General features: G+C 41.6%; 1 protein-coding gene across 5 annotated transcripts in view; it reads right to left on the bottom strand.

Moving 5' to 3' along the window:
- MED12L (mediator complex subunit 12L) overlaps positions 1–13,064 on the bottom strand; it is a 140,741-nt gene that overhangs the window by 118,150 nt on the left and 9,527 nt on the right. For all 5 annotated transcript variants that reach the window (XM_080604671.1, XM_080604672.1, XM_080604673.1 and 2 more), the window contains exons 4-10: positions 12,841–13,000; positions 9,338–9,507; positions 8,489–8,599; positions 7,837–8,106; positions 5,488–5,637; positions 4,861–4,960; positions 3,674–3,810 (exon numbers count right to left, since the gene is read on the bottom strand). In XM_080604671.1, coding sequence (XP_080460797.1) covers positions 3,674–3,810; positions 4,861–4,960; positions 5,488–5,637; positions 7,837–8,106; positions 8,489–8,599; positions 9,338–9,507; positions 12,841–13,000 — 1,098 coding nt within the window. The remainder of the gene's footprint in view (positions 1–3,673; positions 3,811–4,860; positions 4,961–5,487; positions 5,638–7,836; positions 8,107–8,488; positions 8,600–9,337; positions 9,508–12,840; positions 13,001–13,064) is intronic.

Below are 13,064 nucleotides of genomic sequence, written 5' to 3'. Positions count from 1 at the left end.
TGGTCAAAATGTGGATTTAACATCACATCTCACATAGTTTCAGTGTGCCACCTTCATCATCTGCTACACGATGCTCGAAGCCTGAGCTTTGTTCAATGTACTCTGTCCTGTTTGTCCCACTTAAACTCAATGTACAGCCACAGCTCAGCCCCTCACACCACATTCTTCCTCCATTTTGGTCTCCCTGCCCCATCACCAGTGTTACCAGGTCCTATCCTTCACCATCATTCCTCCACATCTCCCCATGGGATGAAAAGCAATCCTTACTCCTCCAGGGCCTAGGACACGTGGCCTTGCAGCTAACCTACACCACCTACCCTCCTTCGCTCCAGCCACTTCCCCCAAGTCTTCTTTTGCTCCAACACTTGGAAGTAATCGGCTGTATATTAAAATGATTCTGAAGAAATCAGCAGCACATATAAAAGCAGCATCTGAAGTGCATTTGTGTGTGTTTAGACCCACTCAGAACCTAAGCACTTTGTAGCAGGAGTCACTCTCCTTCTATTCCAGTACTTCAGAGCACCACTGATACATGCAAGCGCTGGCATCATTTGCAGTCTTCACAACAAAATTTAGCAATCCAGCAGGAAAAAACAGACAGGAAAAAAGTTCCAAACACATTCCAGTGGATTCCCATCACAACAGGCGATAGTAGATAGCTGTCCTTCAAACTATGTTGTGCTTTAGATAATTACGTCAGCAGGCAGACATCCCTGAGATAGCTATCTTATTCACACAGCAGACGTCCTTTCAGGCTTACACGAGTTGCCATCTGAAATCAGAACATACAAGACCTCTTGACTTATGACCTTTTCTGCCTAGGAAAAACAGCCTAAGTTTATTAAGTGGGAAGGAAATAGAGAGACAAAAAGAGACAAACAGCTTTTCATGTGGGAACATCCTCATGCGCTTCAACTTGCAGAGCGTGAGCCAGGCCCCAGGCCCACGGGACACCAAACCGCCGCCTAGCGGCTCCGCAGCCCGCTGGAGAAAGCAGGCAAGCCCCAGAAGCATCCGAGAGGACTTGGCCACGGGCACTCAGTCTGCCCATGAGGTAAGCAGCTAACAAAACTAATAAACGTGAATGTAACGGTAAAAGTTCAAATGTAAAAACACACAGCAAGGACTATAAATCAGATATTCAGCAACATGAGGCAACCTCACTTGGCTGCCAAAAGTTAAGCCTGAGGCAAGCAACAACAGTCTTGAAAACTCCAGAGGACTTTAGAAGCTATAGATTATCTAAATGTTGAATTTCATACCAGCTCCAAACCCGGTAAGGTACAACTGAAACTTTCAAGGTCAAGTTTTCTTCTCTCAGAAAGACATTAAAAACCTCTTCGTCTGCTTTCCCTACAATATCCCGTGACAACTGTGCAAACACAGGTACGTCATCGCTTTTGTATGACAATGCTTTCTTACTACTCATCATCCTTCATCTCAGAGTAAAATCATTATGCCATTAAAAGATAGGCAGCCCCGCAAATTAGCCAGACAGACCTTGATAAAGATGTTTGGTACCAGAGGCGGGGAACACATCTTTAAGAGAGCTGTTCAGGAGCCAAAACAGACGTATTTTCAAGGCAACCCAACCTCAGGTCGTAAAGTAACACTTAACAAACATAATAATAGCAGACAACCCGCAACAAGAACAGAACAGAATAATTACCTTGCCTTCAGAACACTCACTACCAACACTGCCTCTTGAAACACAAAAAAATGGTTTGTAAATACAATTGTAACTGGAAGTTAGAAAAACCTTTCGAAACGTAGGAAGGGGAAAAGTATATATATAAAAACAAATGTAGAAGGGCAACAACACAGAACTACATCAGCTGACCCCAAAAACAGATGCAAACAAAAAGCTAGCACTTAAAACATATTAAACCCTATCCATTAAAAAAAAGACACGTGTGTGTTAAAAATCCTGACTGCATCCAAGAGTCAATGTCACGAACTTTCAGCAACTTCACCTGTCTGATATAACAGCTCTCCTTTATCTATTTCTTCACCACCCTTAAATTTTACCTTTGCAGATGCTTTCTGCATTTGTCTTAGGCCCCTGAAAGGCTACAATCCATCTAATCACCTGCCTCTCAAAAGGCATAAAGCATTTCAAAATGCACAGAGTGGTAATCCTCATCCTGCTGTTCTGAATGACAGCTGTCCAACACAACAGACCTCTGTATGAAGACAAGAACTGGAATTCAACAGTTGGAAGGAGTGCCAGAACACGGTCTATTGAACACCAATTTTCATTTCAAGACCACAGGACAAATCTTACCAGGGTATGAACTGGCAAAGGGATAAAAAATTCAATGTAGAAATCATGCAAGTTAACCTTTCTTCCACATGAGAGCAGAAAAAAAGCTTGAATGAACCCAGATTTAACCTGAGCTATACAAAAATTTTAGCAATTATTATTTCAATACAGTTAATATATTTCAAATTGAAGCCAAATTTTTAACATGAGTTATGATGAAATGTATATTACATAACAAAGAAGCTAACATTATAATATATATACATATGTACATAGCAATTTCACAGCTATATGAGATGCATAACACTGCAAGTACCACATAACTAAAGATTTCTAATGCTTTGAGCTGGACTGCATAAGACTAAACTTGAGAAAATGTAGAAACTCTGCAATCAAGAAAGGCTCATCCCAGATGATTCAAAACACAACCATTGTTGCTGGCATGAGACACCTGTATTTTTTCCTCTCATGATCACAATAATGTGCCTGAAATACAAAGCCAACTCTGGCAAGTCTTTCATTCCTACCTACCAGTTCTGAGCTTCACATGCAGAGTTGGTTGGCAGGTATATCTGTATGGAAATATTTCCAAAGAGATCTTATCTCCCCACCAACATATTCTGTTCATTTATTGCAAAAGTCATTATAATACTGAATGACTATTACTATGCAGTGTTTCTGTGCAGTATAGGGCCTTGCATTATGAATATCAACCACTAAGAACATGAAGTTATAAAGAAAAAAAAAGGTATATTAGAAAAACAAACCACTTTGCAAAAAACGTTTTTACAACATTAACATAAGCAGCTATGACAGATTCACTGCTATTTTCCACTTGAAATTTTACTCTGTAAGTGTATTGTTAAAGCTGGTTATTCTTTTCCCCAAACACCTTCCAAGGAAGCTCAAGAGTCTGACATTACACATAGGCCCAATGATGCTGTCATCTGCATTGTGCAAAAAAAAAAAAAAAAAAGTAAAATGTTGAAGACTTCCGATAATGATTTTTATGATCTCTAAAAATGGTTTTAGTAGCACAGGTAAAAATATCAAAAAAACAAAGTACGTGATTTTAGAATATTTTAATATATTTAATAAGCCATTAATGTAAAACTTTCTACAATAGATGTAAAAGTGTAAAAAAAAAAAAGACAATACCCAATTCACGACCCAAAAGATGATCCAAAAAAACATGTATTCTCCTAAATGAGTTTTACAGTATATTACACTGAAGTTATAAGAGCAAAGAGCTGTTTACTCCTAATAAACCAGATGCTGAATAATAATTTAAAAAAAAAAAAAAAGCTTTTGTATCAAGTCTATACTTACACACACACACATAAACAATTCTCAAAAGTAAAAATAAAATCCACTGTCTACAGATTACACAGTGAGAAGAGTGGTCATTACCTCTTGGTTATCTTTATTCTGGTTTGCCCAAAAAATCTTATGATAAAGCGTCTCCATTGAATTGCTGGAATCTGATCTGTCAAAACAATGTCGATCCAACACTTCTAAGGTGTGCAAAACTCGGCTGATGGTTACCCCTAGATATGGGAGTTAGAGGAGAAAAAAAAGTTTAAACAGGAAGATGTTGTGGGATTTAAGGCATTATCAGTCACAACCATTACAAGCAGCAGGACAGCACAGGATCCTGTATGAGTCAGCAGAAGCAGGAACCATCCACTTGCCACCAACACGGAATCCACTTCTCAGTGACTGCAGTGGAGGGCCGTCACTACTGCTGGCAGGTTTACCTGTAAGCATTTATGTTGCTGCCATCCTCTAGTAGAGGAAAAAGCTGACACGCTGGACTCCTAATGGTTTAAATCACAAGCAATTCAGCTGCAAAAGGCAAATCTGAGCCACAGTACCACACTGAAGTTCAGAGGCCCTCAAAACATCTGTGAGAATGACCACCAATAAGTTTAGGCTGAGAGACTTCCCTAACACACATGTGGATGGTAACATCTGTTGATCAACAGATGAGCAAGTTAAACAAACAAAACCCCTACACTAAGAATAGCGCTAGTACGCAAAAGTTCTCCAAGCACAGAATGACCAGAAACAGACAGCAGCCTAAAAGCCCATACAAATCTTTATTTGATGTTTATCTCATTGTTAGGTGGCTGCTTGTACTCTCCGTAGCCTGATTTCTACAGATAACTTATTTTTTTTGGTCACGGAAAAGAAAGCTCAAGTACAAGCTTCAAAGAGTAAATGTATATTTTCTAATTTTGTATGTTTTACAAACATATTTCAAGCAAGAATCTCTGTCCTACTTAACCCTACCTAAGCTGTAAACAAGCTCTTTCAGACACATTTCTCACCTAGGTACCCAGCTCGTCCAGGAGCTGCAAGTACCCAAGCCCAAACCTGATTTTTTTAGCTTTTACCCAACACTTCCACATTAGTGTTATATTACAAGTACAAAACCTGAGGACTTTGTGGAGAAATGCTGGCTGGCTGTTACATTACATCCATCTGCCAACTCTAATACTAGAATTAAGCACGGTGCACCAGGTTTATACTCAAAGAAGGAGAACAGATGCAAACCCTAAAACTCCCAGCATTTTCTTCATTTTGACTTGTCTTACCTGCAGTTGATTCTTGGCACTTGTCAAAAGACCATCGCACCTCCACAGCGCGACCTCTTTGTTTTATCTGCTGTTCTACTTCATAAATCTTTGCCCGAACCTGTTAAAAAAAAAAAAAGGTAGTTGCTAATTAGCTAGTCGTAGGAAGTCTCAATTTTCACTTCAAGTTTGTGACAGGTTTCTCACCAGCAGCAAGGTACCCTATGGCATTCCCCAGCACTTCCTACATTTGGGAACAACAAACTAAAGTATGTTCTGTTCAAATGCTTTCATCACTTAAGAATCATTTTGTACAATAAAATATCTTTTCATGTAAGCTCCTTAGATTCAACCCAATGGAAGTTAACTTTCAATGTGTCTGAAAAGTCACATCTCAGAAATGGTATGACAAGCTTCCTCTTATTTGCCATTTTACATCTTAAAGTAACTGAAAAACATCTGAATGTAAATAAAATCCCAGATATTTTCACAAAATCGGTACCTGACTGAAGAAACTAAGGTCATCAAACACTAGCACATCAGCAGAACTACTGAAATATATAAATTTGGGTATAGTCCTCGTGAATGCAAATCACTTTTGGGGATATAAAATACATCTTAGTAAACTGAAAATTAAAAAGAGCTTACCTGTTGATTAAATGATGAATTTCCACCTGGCATAGGTAAACTAGATGGAGCAACTTGAAGTAAATCCAGAGGCGAGCCTGGATTAATGTTCTTATTTTCATTTGTGGAATAATTCCACACCAAGGCACTTGGGCAACAAAGAGTTACAGTCTGCAAGCAATAGGATAAAACAGAAGTAGTACATGATAGACAAGACCAACAATACCAATAACAAGAGTCCATGAGACTAGAACCATTTTTGGCCTGTTACAGTGAAAGAAACAAATGACAATCCTATTCACAATCACTTTAAAACATCCATTTGAAGAAATTAAATTACTATGTTATTTTCCTTCTTCATTATTAAAACTTGTATTTAAATACATGCATGTTCAATTCCCATTTGTATTGCTTTTATAATGCCACCGAAAAACATCACCAAAGGTGAATTTCAGTCAGATCCCCTCTGTGACACATGAATGGGCTTCAGAAAAAAAGGCCTTTTGGTGTTTAGCTTTCAGAAAGAAGCTACGTATGAAAAATTTAAATTTAAGAAATTAATTAAAATGAATTCTTCTCTCAAGATTCTAAAACCCACAAGTCACTGAAATGCACCAGTAACTTAACATTTACCTCAAAAGAAAGATTTTGCGTTGACAGGCTTCAAAACAATCATTTTACAACAGCTTGAAGGCAGATACCTATTACTCTTTAGCATCTAGTAATGTACAGAGCAAAAGCAGAAAGCTTTGATGTTTTGTGGTCAGACATTAAATATCATCTAAAGTGATGGCAGTTGGTTCATCTTATGGATTATTATTTTTGAAACTGCTGGATTACTTGTTGGGATGTTCTCCCAGTCCAAACTGCAAAGTAGTAATTTAGCAAAAAGGTTGCCTAGAGAAACGGTCCTTTGAAGAGCCAAAGATCTTATCTGAAACAGAGCTGTCCTCTGGACCCACTTGGTAGCACAAGAAAAAGGGGTGAAAAAAAACACAAAGAGCACACACACAAAAGAAAAAAATAAAACGAATAGTACAGGAAGAGCAGAATGATCACCCACTGTGTTGTTAGTAGAGAAAAGCTGGAAAGCTGCCAAAAGAATACACAATATAGCCCATGATGGAGACAAACGCTGATGCTCCTGTGACAGATCTACGTTCAATAGGAAAAGAAGTTACAGAATGCTTAGAGTCAGGCAGGATCTAACTTTCTGCACTCGTACACCCGTGGCGGGGGGCAGAGAAGCTGTGCTCCCCACCTACATGCTTCAGATAGCACTGGCTGAGCCTTCCCTGCGTGCAGCTCAGCCTCCAGGCTCTAACCTCCGGGTGGTGCTACGGCTGTGAGAAAGCAGCAGCCCTGCGAGGAGGAGCTGCCTGTCACAAGAAAACATTTTTATTTTTTTAAACTGTGGCAGCAGTTAAACACTGGAAGAGGATGCTCAGAGAAGTGGTGGAGGTATTCCGAACCCAACTGGACATGGTCCTGGACAGGCTGCTCTCGCTCACTGTGCCTAAGCAAAGGGATGGGCTACGTGATCTCCAGGGGTCCCTGCCAACCTCACCCACGCTGCGATCTTGTGATCCCACAATCATCAGCACACTCCTGGTAGCACAACTAGGAGAGCTCTGTACAATCCCCAGAGGCAGACACTGAGCAGGCAACAGCAGGAGGGTTTGAGGAAGTCTCCGCAGGAAGGCTAACAGCAGCAGCAGACCATCACACAAACCCTTTTTAGGAAAGAACTACTCCTGACAATCCTAGCATCACTGACCAATAAGCACAAATGAAGTTTCTTCTGCCCCACTGTCCTAAAAACTGCAAAAGTTGGTAAGGCAACAAACCGTCTGTAACCCTGACAAAGTCTGAACAGTCGGCATAGGCACCAAGCACCCACAACAAGCTGGAGGAAGCAAGGAAATCCTCAAAGGTTAGGGCTTGCAGGAGTCAGTATGGTGCTGTCTTCTGTCCAGCTGCGCTCAGCAAAGACAAACTGGGTCTGGCATAAATGAGCAGGTTCACTGGTGATGAAAAGAAGCTGCACAGAGCCTTGCTGCAACCAGAAACTCCACCGCAGAGCGGAGGCCCGGCCGCTCCTGCCAGCAGAGCTGCTCCCTCTCGTGGCAGAGGTGCAGACAGACACACAGACAGCCCGAGTCTGCAGGCGGTTCTGCCACCGCTCCTCACACAGCGTTAAGAATCCACCCTCCAGCTCCCTCCAGATCCGCCCAGTCCTCTCAGGTTACCTGATGCAGCTGCATTTCAGACCACGATCACCACACCTTGTCAAACCCAGGAGCACGCTGTTTTCCAACAAACTGAATGGTTACAGCCTTACAAACAAGGAGCAACAAAGCACCGGCTCACCTGCAGCATACAACTAAGTCCATACACCAGAGGACGATGTTGTGGGCAGGAGAGGAAATCTGAGCAGGCTAGCTGTACCGGGCTCACCGCAGGACCGGGTGCGGTCGGACTTGGGGCTGCCAAAGGAGGGTTACTTGGTCCAATTATCATATGAGGAGAATGTGCAGCTACAAGGTTAGGACCATCGCTTAACAATAATGACAGGCGTCTGGCACAAAAGTAAGCAAGGCGACGGGATAGGTAAGCTGATTGAACAAACTCTTCTGAATACTGAAATTAAAAAAAAATGAGTTTACTACTCCACATACTCATTTTTCATTAACAATCTAACACATAACATGCATAAACTACAAGGGACTACAAAGGAGTATCCTAAATGCAAATCTGTAGTTCAGCCTCTTTAAAAATTTCATCTGTCCTGCAGGACCAGCTACAGAAAAAGAAACCTCCTATCAATTCAAGTTGAGAAGGATTATAAAGTTTAAAGGTGTTTATATATTCCAAACATGCACCACGCAATGTATTTCCCCAACTGTCTTACGTAAAAATCCCTACACAGATTTTAACACCACAAATATTACAATCATTTAACATGTATGAGTCATGCTTACATTGATTCTATAAATCACATGGCTTTAAACCACGCACATACCTGCAACATTAGCGGCAGCAACAGCTTAAGAAGATCATCATCAGTAGGTCTGATTTTTTCCAAAACATCCAGTATCCATGTCAAATACTCATGTCTCTCGAGCATTCCTTCCTTAAAGGATTTTAATAAATGCATCACTCGTTAACTGGGAGCACTAAACAAGAAGGTGTGTAATTACAAGTTTAATTTCATTTCTGGTTTAACTCTCATTAGCCATGGCAGCTACCAGGACGCTCATACATCACTGTACATGCAAGAACCAACCACCATCACAGCATCCGCATGGATAAGGGGCCGTGACCGGGATTCAGAGTTATTTCTACTCCAGGAACAAAGCAGCATTCTTCCTTGGAGGCTTCTACCACCGTCACTGCTCGAGCTCAGATGACCTTGGGTCAGTGTCTAGCAGGACTTCTGCTTACACTAAGCCACAACATGTCTTCAGCTGAAGGCTGTGTGACTGGGGACCCCAGGTGTCCCAGCTCCCTGGCCCGTGCAGCCTGCAAAGGTGGGCATGGGCTAGAACAACATGGAACTGAACAGCCAGGTCGCCACTCGAACACCCAAGGCTTCGTGCTCCACAGCGACCGCAGCCTGACTCACAATCATTAAACACACCCTTAAAAGATGGGATAACATAGGAAGAGAAAGAATAATTGAGTACATTGCTGCAATCACAATCAAGGACAATAAGCAAATCAAAGTTTCTTCAGCTAGCAGATCTCTAAAATGAATTAGCATTTAAAATTTATTCAAGCCTTATGACAGAAACTACCAGTAATATCTAAAATTCAACTTTCCAAGAACAGTGACCTCAAAAAAAAATCCAGTCACTTCTTAAAGTATTACCTGAAACATGTAAAATGACAATTTTTCATTATATTCCCACTGCTTCAAGGCCTGTTCCATCTCTTGAGGCATCACCACAGAGCCGTTGCCTTGGCTGGATGTCACATGGTAGAACTCTGCAACCTTTGCCAGCTGCTCCCGAAGGTATCTGGTTATAATTTGAGTCCATTCTACAGAATAAGTTCACAATTAGAACACTTCAGATGACAAAAGGTTTCTTTCACAGTGAGAATTGAAACAAATTCATGTTGAAAAATATTTCTCCAAAGCATTAACACATGGTTGCATAATGCAGCACCCAGTGTGAATTAATGGGCTTTTTATGTGCCTCTCCTTTGCGCTGTTCCCAAAGCACATATATATACTGTCAGGCACGCAAGCAGCCTGCTAGCTTAGCGTGACGTAAAAAGCGCAGATACGAGCTATGCCTTCAGGGAATCACCTGTCTCTTTCATCAGAGTTCAGCATTCAACCACTAAACAGCTTTGAAACAGATCAAATAAATATACTTCATTACTTGCTTCCATACGGAGGTTTATTCCCCTCTTCCCTCCCCCTCCAAATACAGCCACCAGAACACTAAACAGCGCTTTGCAGGAGCAATGGGATGTAAGATTGTTCTTTCTGCAATCACTGAAACAGACAACTCCTCCGGATTTTTCCTCTGATGAGAATGCAGAAGTTCAGAGGCAGCTCCTCAGGTCAAACTGACCTGCACAGTGCGGAGGTTTGCAATTAAGACTGATTCGCTTTTCTTTGTGATACATAAGATAGTAGGTACCGTTCACCAAATACACAAACCTACCCAGAACTATCAGCTTTTCTCTATGCTCCAGCAGTGATTCTATACTTAGTATAACTGCGAGAAATTAGTAAACTAAAGTAAATTGCTTGATCGTACACAGAAAGCTTTGGGAAAATAGAAATTGTAAAGAAGGCATACTCTGAACAGTGTAACTGGGACGACCAAGGATAGCTGTTACTATCTCACAAACATCTGACAGAGTTGCATGTGATCAACATGCAGCGTATTTTGGAAGAGCACACTCTTTCACGAATGCGTAATGCAATTGCTTTGACAACCTAAGCCTGTTCACTGCCAGAGTTACAGGAACTAGGGCTCAAACACAACTATTCTTACTGTTTGCTACCCACCTCAGATTTCAGCTAGTGCTTTCCTTCTATGTTTTTTTTCCCCTTTGAATTTCTAACTGACAGTTCTGTTAACTGAATATTCTGTCATAGAATATTCGTTGAATGCTTTTCTAACCAAACCTGAAATTTCTCTATGAAGCTAGTGGGTTTCAGTGTTTTCATATAGGTACTAACTAGATTTACCTCCAACATTCACTCACTTTTGGAAAAACAATTCCAAATCCACTATATCACGCTTGTTTTCATGTCACGGTATGAAAGAATAATTTTCCCAAAGCAATTACCAAAATCTCTGTGCTACTGAGTTAGAACAACACAACCACCTTTCTGTTACCTAGGGGACAGATCCAGAACATTTTGGGGAATGTCAAAGACTACATAGTAATACACATCAAATTACTTCCCCCAAAAATTCCAAATAACCTAACAATTTGGACAGACGACATAATATTCAGCATCACTTTTGGCACAGTTACAGTGGAAATCTGCCTCAGAACACTCGCTGATAAAAATCACAGGCCCCTCAGCCCACCAGTACTCCCTGGCCTCACCCGTTCTCCTTGTGAAGTAGATGCCACCGTCAGGCCAGCCAAAAGCAGAGCTGGAGCAGGAGTCCCTGTGCCCCCCTCCACCACACACCACCACCTTTCACTGTCCCAGGAAGAAAAGAGCTACAGCTCAGAGCAGAGCAAACCAGATGACCTAGTACCTACCGCAACGGAGTGGGCAAACCTAGCTTGCCTTACCTGCTTGCTTTGCTTTCTCCCCCACTCCAAGACAACCAGGAAAGAGAGTGTTTAACGACACCATTAATGAGCATGCAACCAAAGCAAAGCAACATCACCAGTCTTCCTACCCAGCAGCACCATTTCTGTCCCGCAGAACAGTCAGAGGCGCTCTCTCACCCTTAGCAGTGCTACTCACGACAGATTAGGAAAGCAATCCACCTGCTCTCACCACCTGTTAAGTTTTCTACTAGGGTCTACCCCAAAAAATGCTCACGTGAATCAACAGAAAAGGAAGACAACCTAGGAGGTTAAAGAGAACAGAAGGGAAAAAAACAAAGGCAAGAGGACAGAGTTTAGGGCATGCCTAATGCCACTTGCTGAACTGCAGACCGATACACCCAAGCCAGCCAGGACCATCCCTAAAGGACAGCAGCTCACAGGCCACACCAGCAGCATGGTACAGGCTTGCACAAAGATCCTCCAGACCAAGTCCTTGAGAGAGAGAGAAACAGAACCAGCAGGTATCAGCCTCCCTGTCCACTGCGCCACACAGGACTGCCCAGCTACAGGCACGCACCAGACTGAATCCACGAGGCTCTCTGACTCCCTCCTGTCCCAAAGCAGGGCAAGGTCAGAAGCAAACTTCACACAAGGGAAGCCAAAAGATGCTCATAGGGAAGCCTGTCAGTACTGCAGCCGCCCCCGTATAACTGAGCAAGGGATAAATACATCATATTCAGCAAGTACTTCAGAAGACCGTGCCACAAGGACCCCACATCTGTAACTATAAGGAAAAAATAGGTGTAAAATGTTCGCTGGGAAATGCTTTTTGGGCTTTAATTAGAAATTCAAAGTGAAAATGAATGCTTCAAGCCTAAAAATAAAAACAAACAAACAAGAAGAAGCAAAGTGAAAGAAACAACAAAATGAGTTGGTAGAAACATGTAAAAATTTCTCACAGCAGTATGGAGATGCTGCTAAACAACAGCATCTGATCACAGATGCTTTAGGACAATGAAGGAAAAAGTTCATACCACGTAGTGGAAGAGTTGCAGCTATTGCATACAAACTGAGAGTAGAACTACAACTTTGCTAATAGTTACCATACCTTGGATCTCTAAAAGGTGCTCACTGTTCGGTCTACTGGCTTGGTGCCAGACAGTGTCATTTAACATTAATACTTAAAATAAATACATTACCACCTATGTTTTAACACATACACTTGCAAATTCATTTTGTTCCAGGCTTTCTAAATCAGCAGCTCAGTTTGCTCCTTGGTAACGTTTATCTTAGCACAGCCTTTGCCACTCCTGGCAACCCCACAGAGACTGGCACCAGTGGTTAAGACACAGCGCAGTCGGCTCCTCAGATACCGTGCATGGAGATTTAAGGAGAAACCAGCCGGGAGGAAAACAAGCTAACAGGGCTGTATTTATGCCGCATGGCTTTTTGTACTCTTTGACATACAATTCTAAGCAAAAACAATTAAAAAGACTTTTTATTCCCCTTCCCACAACACAGATTCATCTCCGGACATTCAGTAACACAAAAGCCACAACCAGGAATAGCAGGTCCTTTCAGCTATTACTATTCATTTGGACATTAAAGTTGTTTATTTACCTATATTTGGATCAGTGGCCTGGCGTTTCTTGATTTTAGCTTCAGAAATAGCAGCATAGTAGGCACACGTCATTTTGATCAGCCATGCCGCTCGTAGCAGTGGCACAGAATATTTTGCTAAGTAAGCAAAAACATCTTCTTTTTTACTGAGAATTGGAACCTGAAATAAAACAGGAAGCAGGTTATAGCACACAGTCCAAACAGCAGCTAGCACCTGCGGGTTA

The sequence above is a fragment of the Anser brachyrhynchus genome, assembly GCF_964034855.1.
Source record: "Anser brachyrhynchus genome assembly, chromosome: 9".
NCBI classification, from domain to species: Eukaryota; Metazoa; Chordata; class Aves; order Anseriformes; family Anatidae; genus Anser; species Anser brachyrhynchus.
The sequence above is the reverse complement of the archived record's forward strand: the minus strand, read 5'-3'. Positions and strand labels throughout refer to the sequence as shown.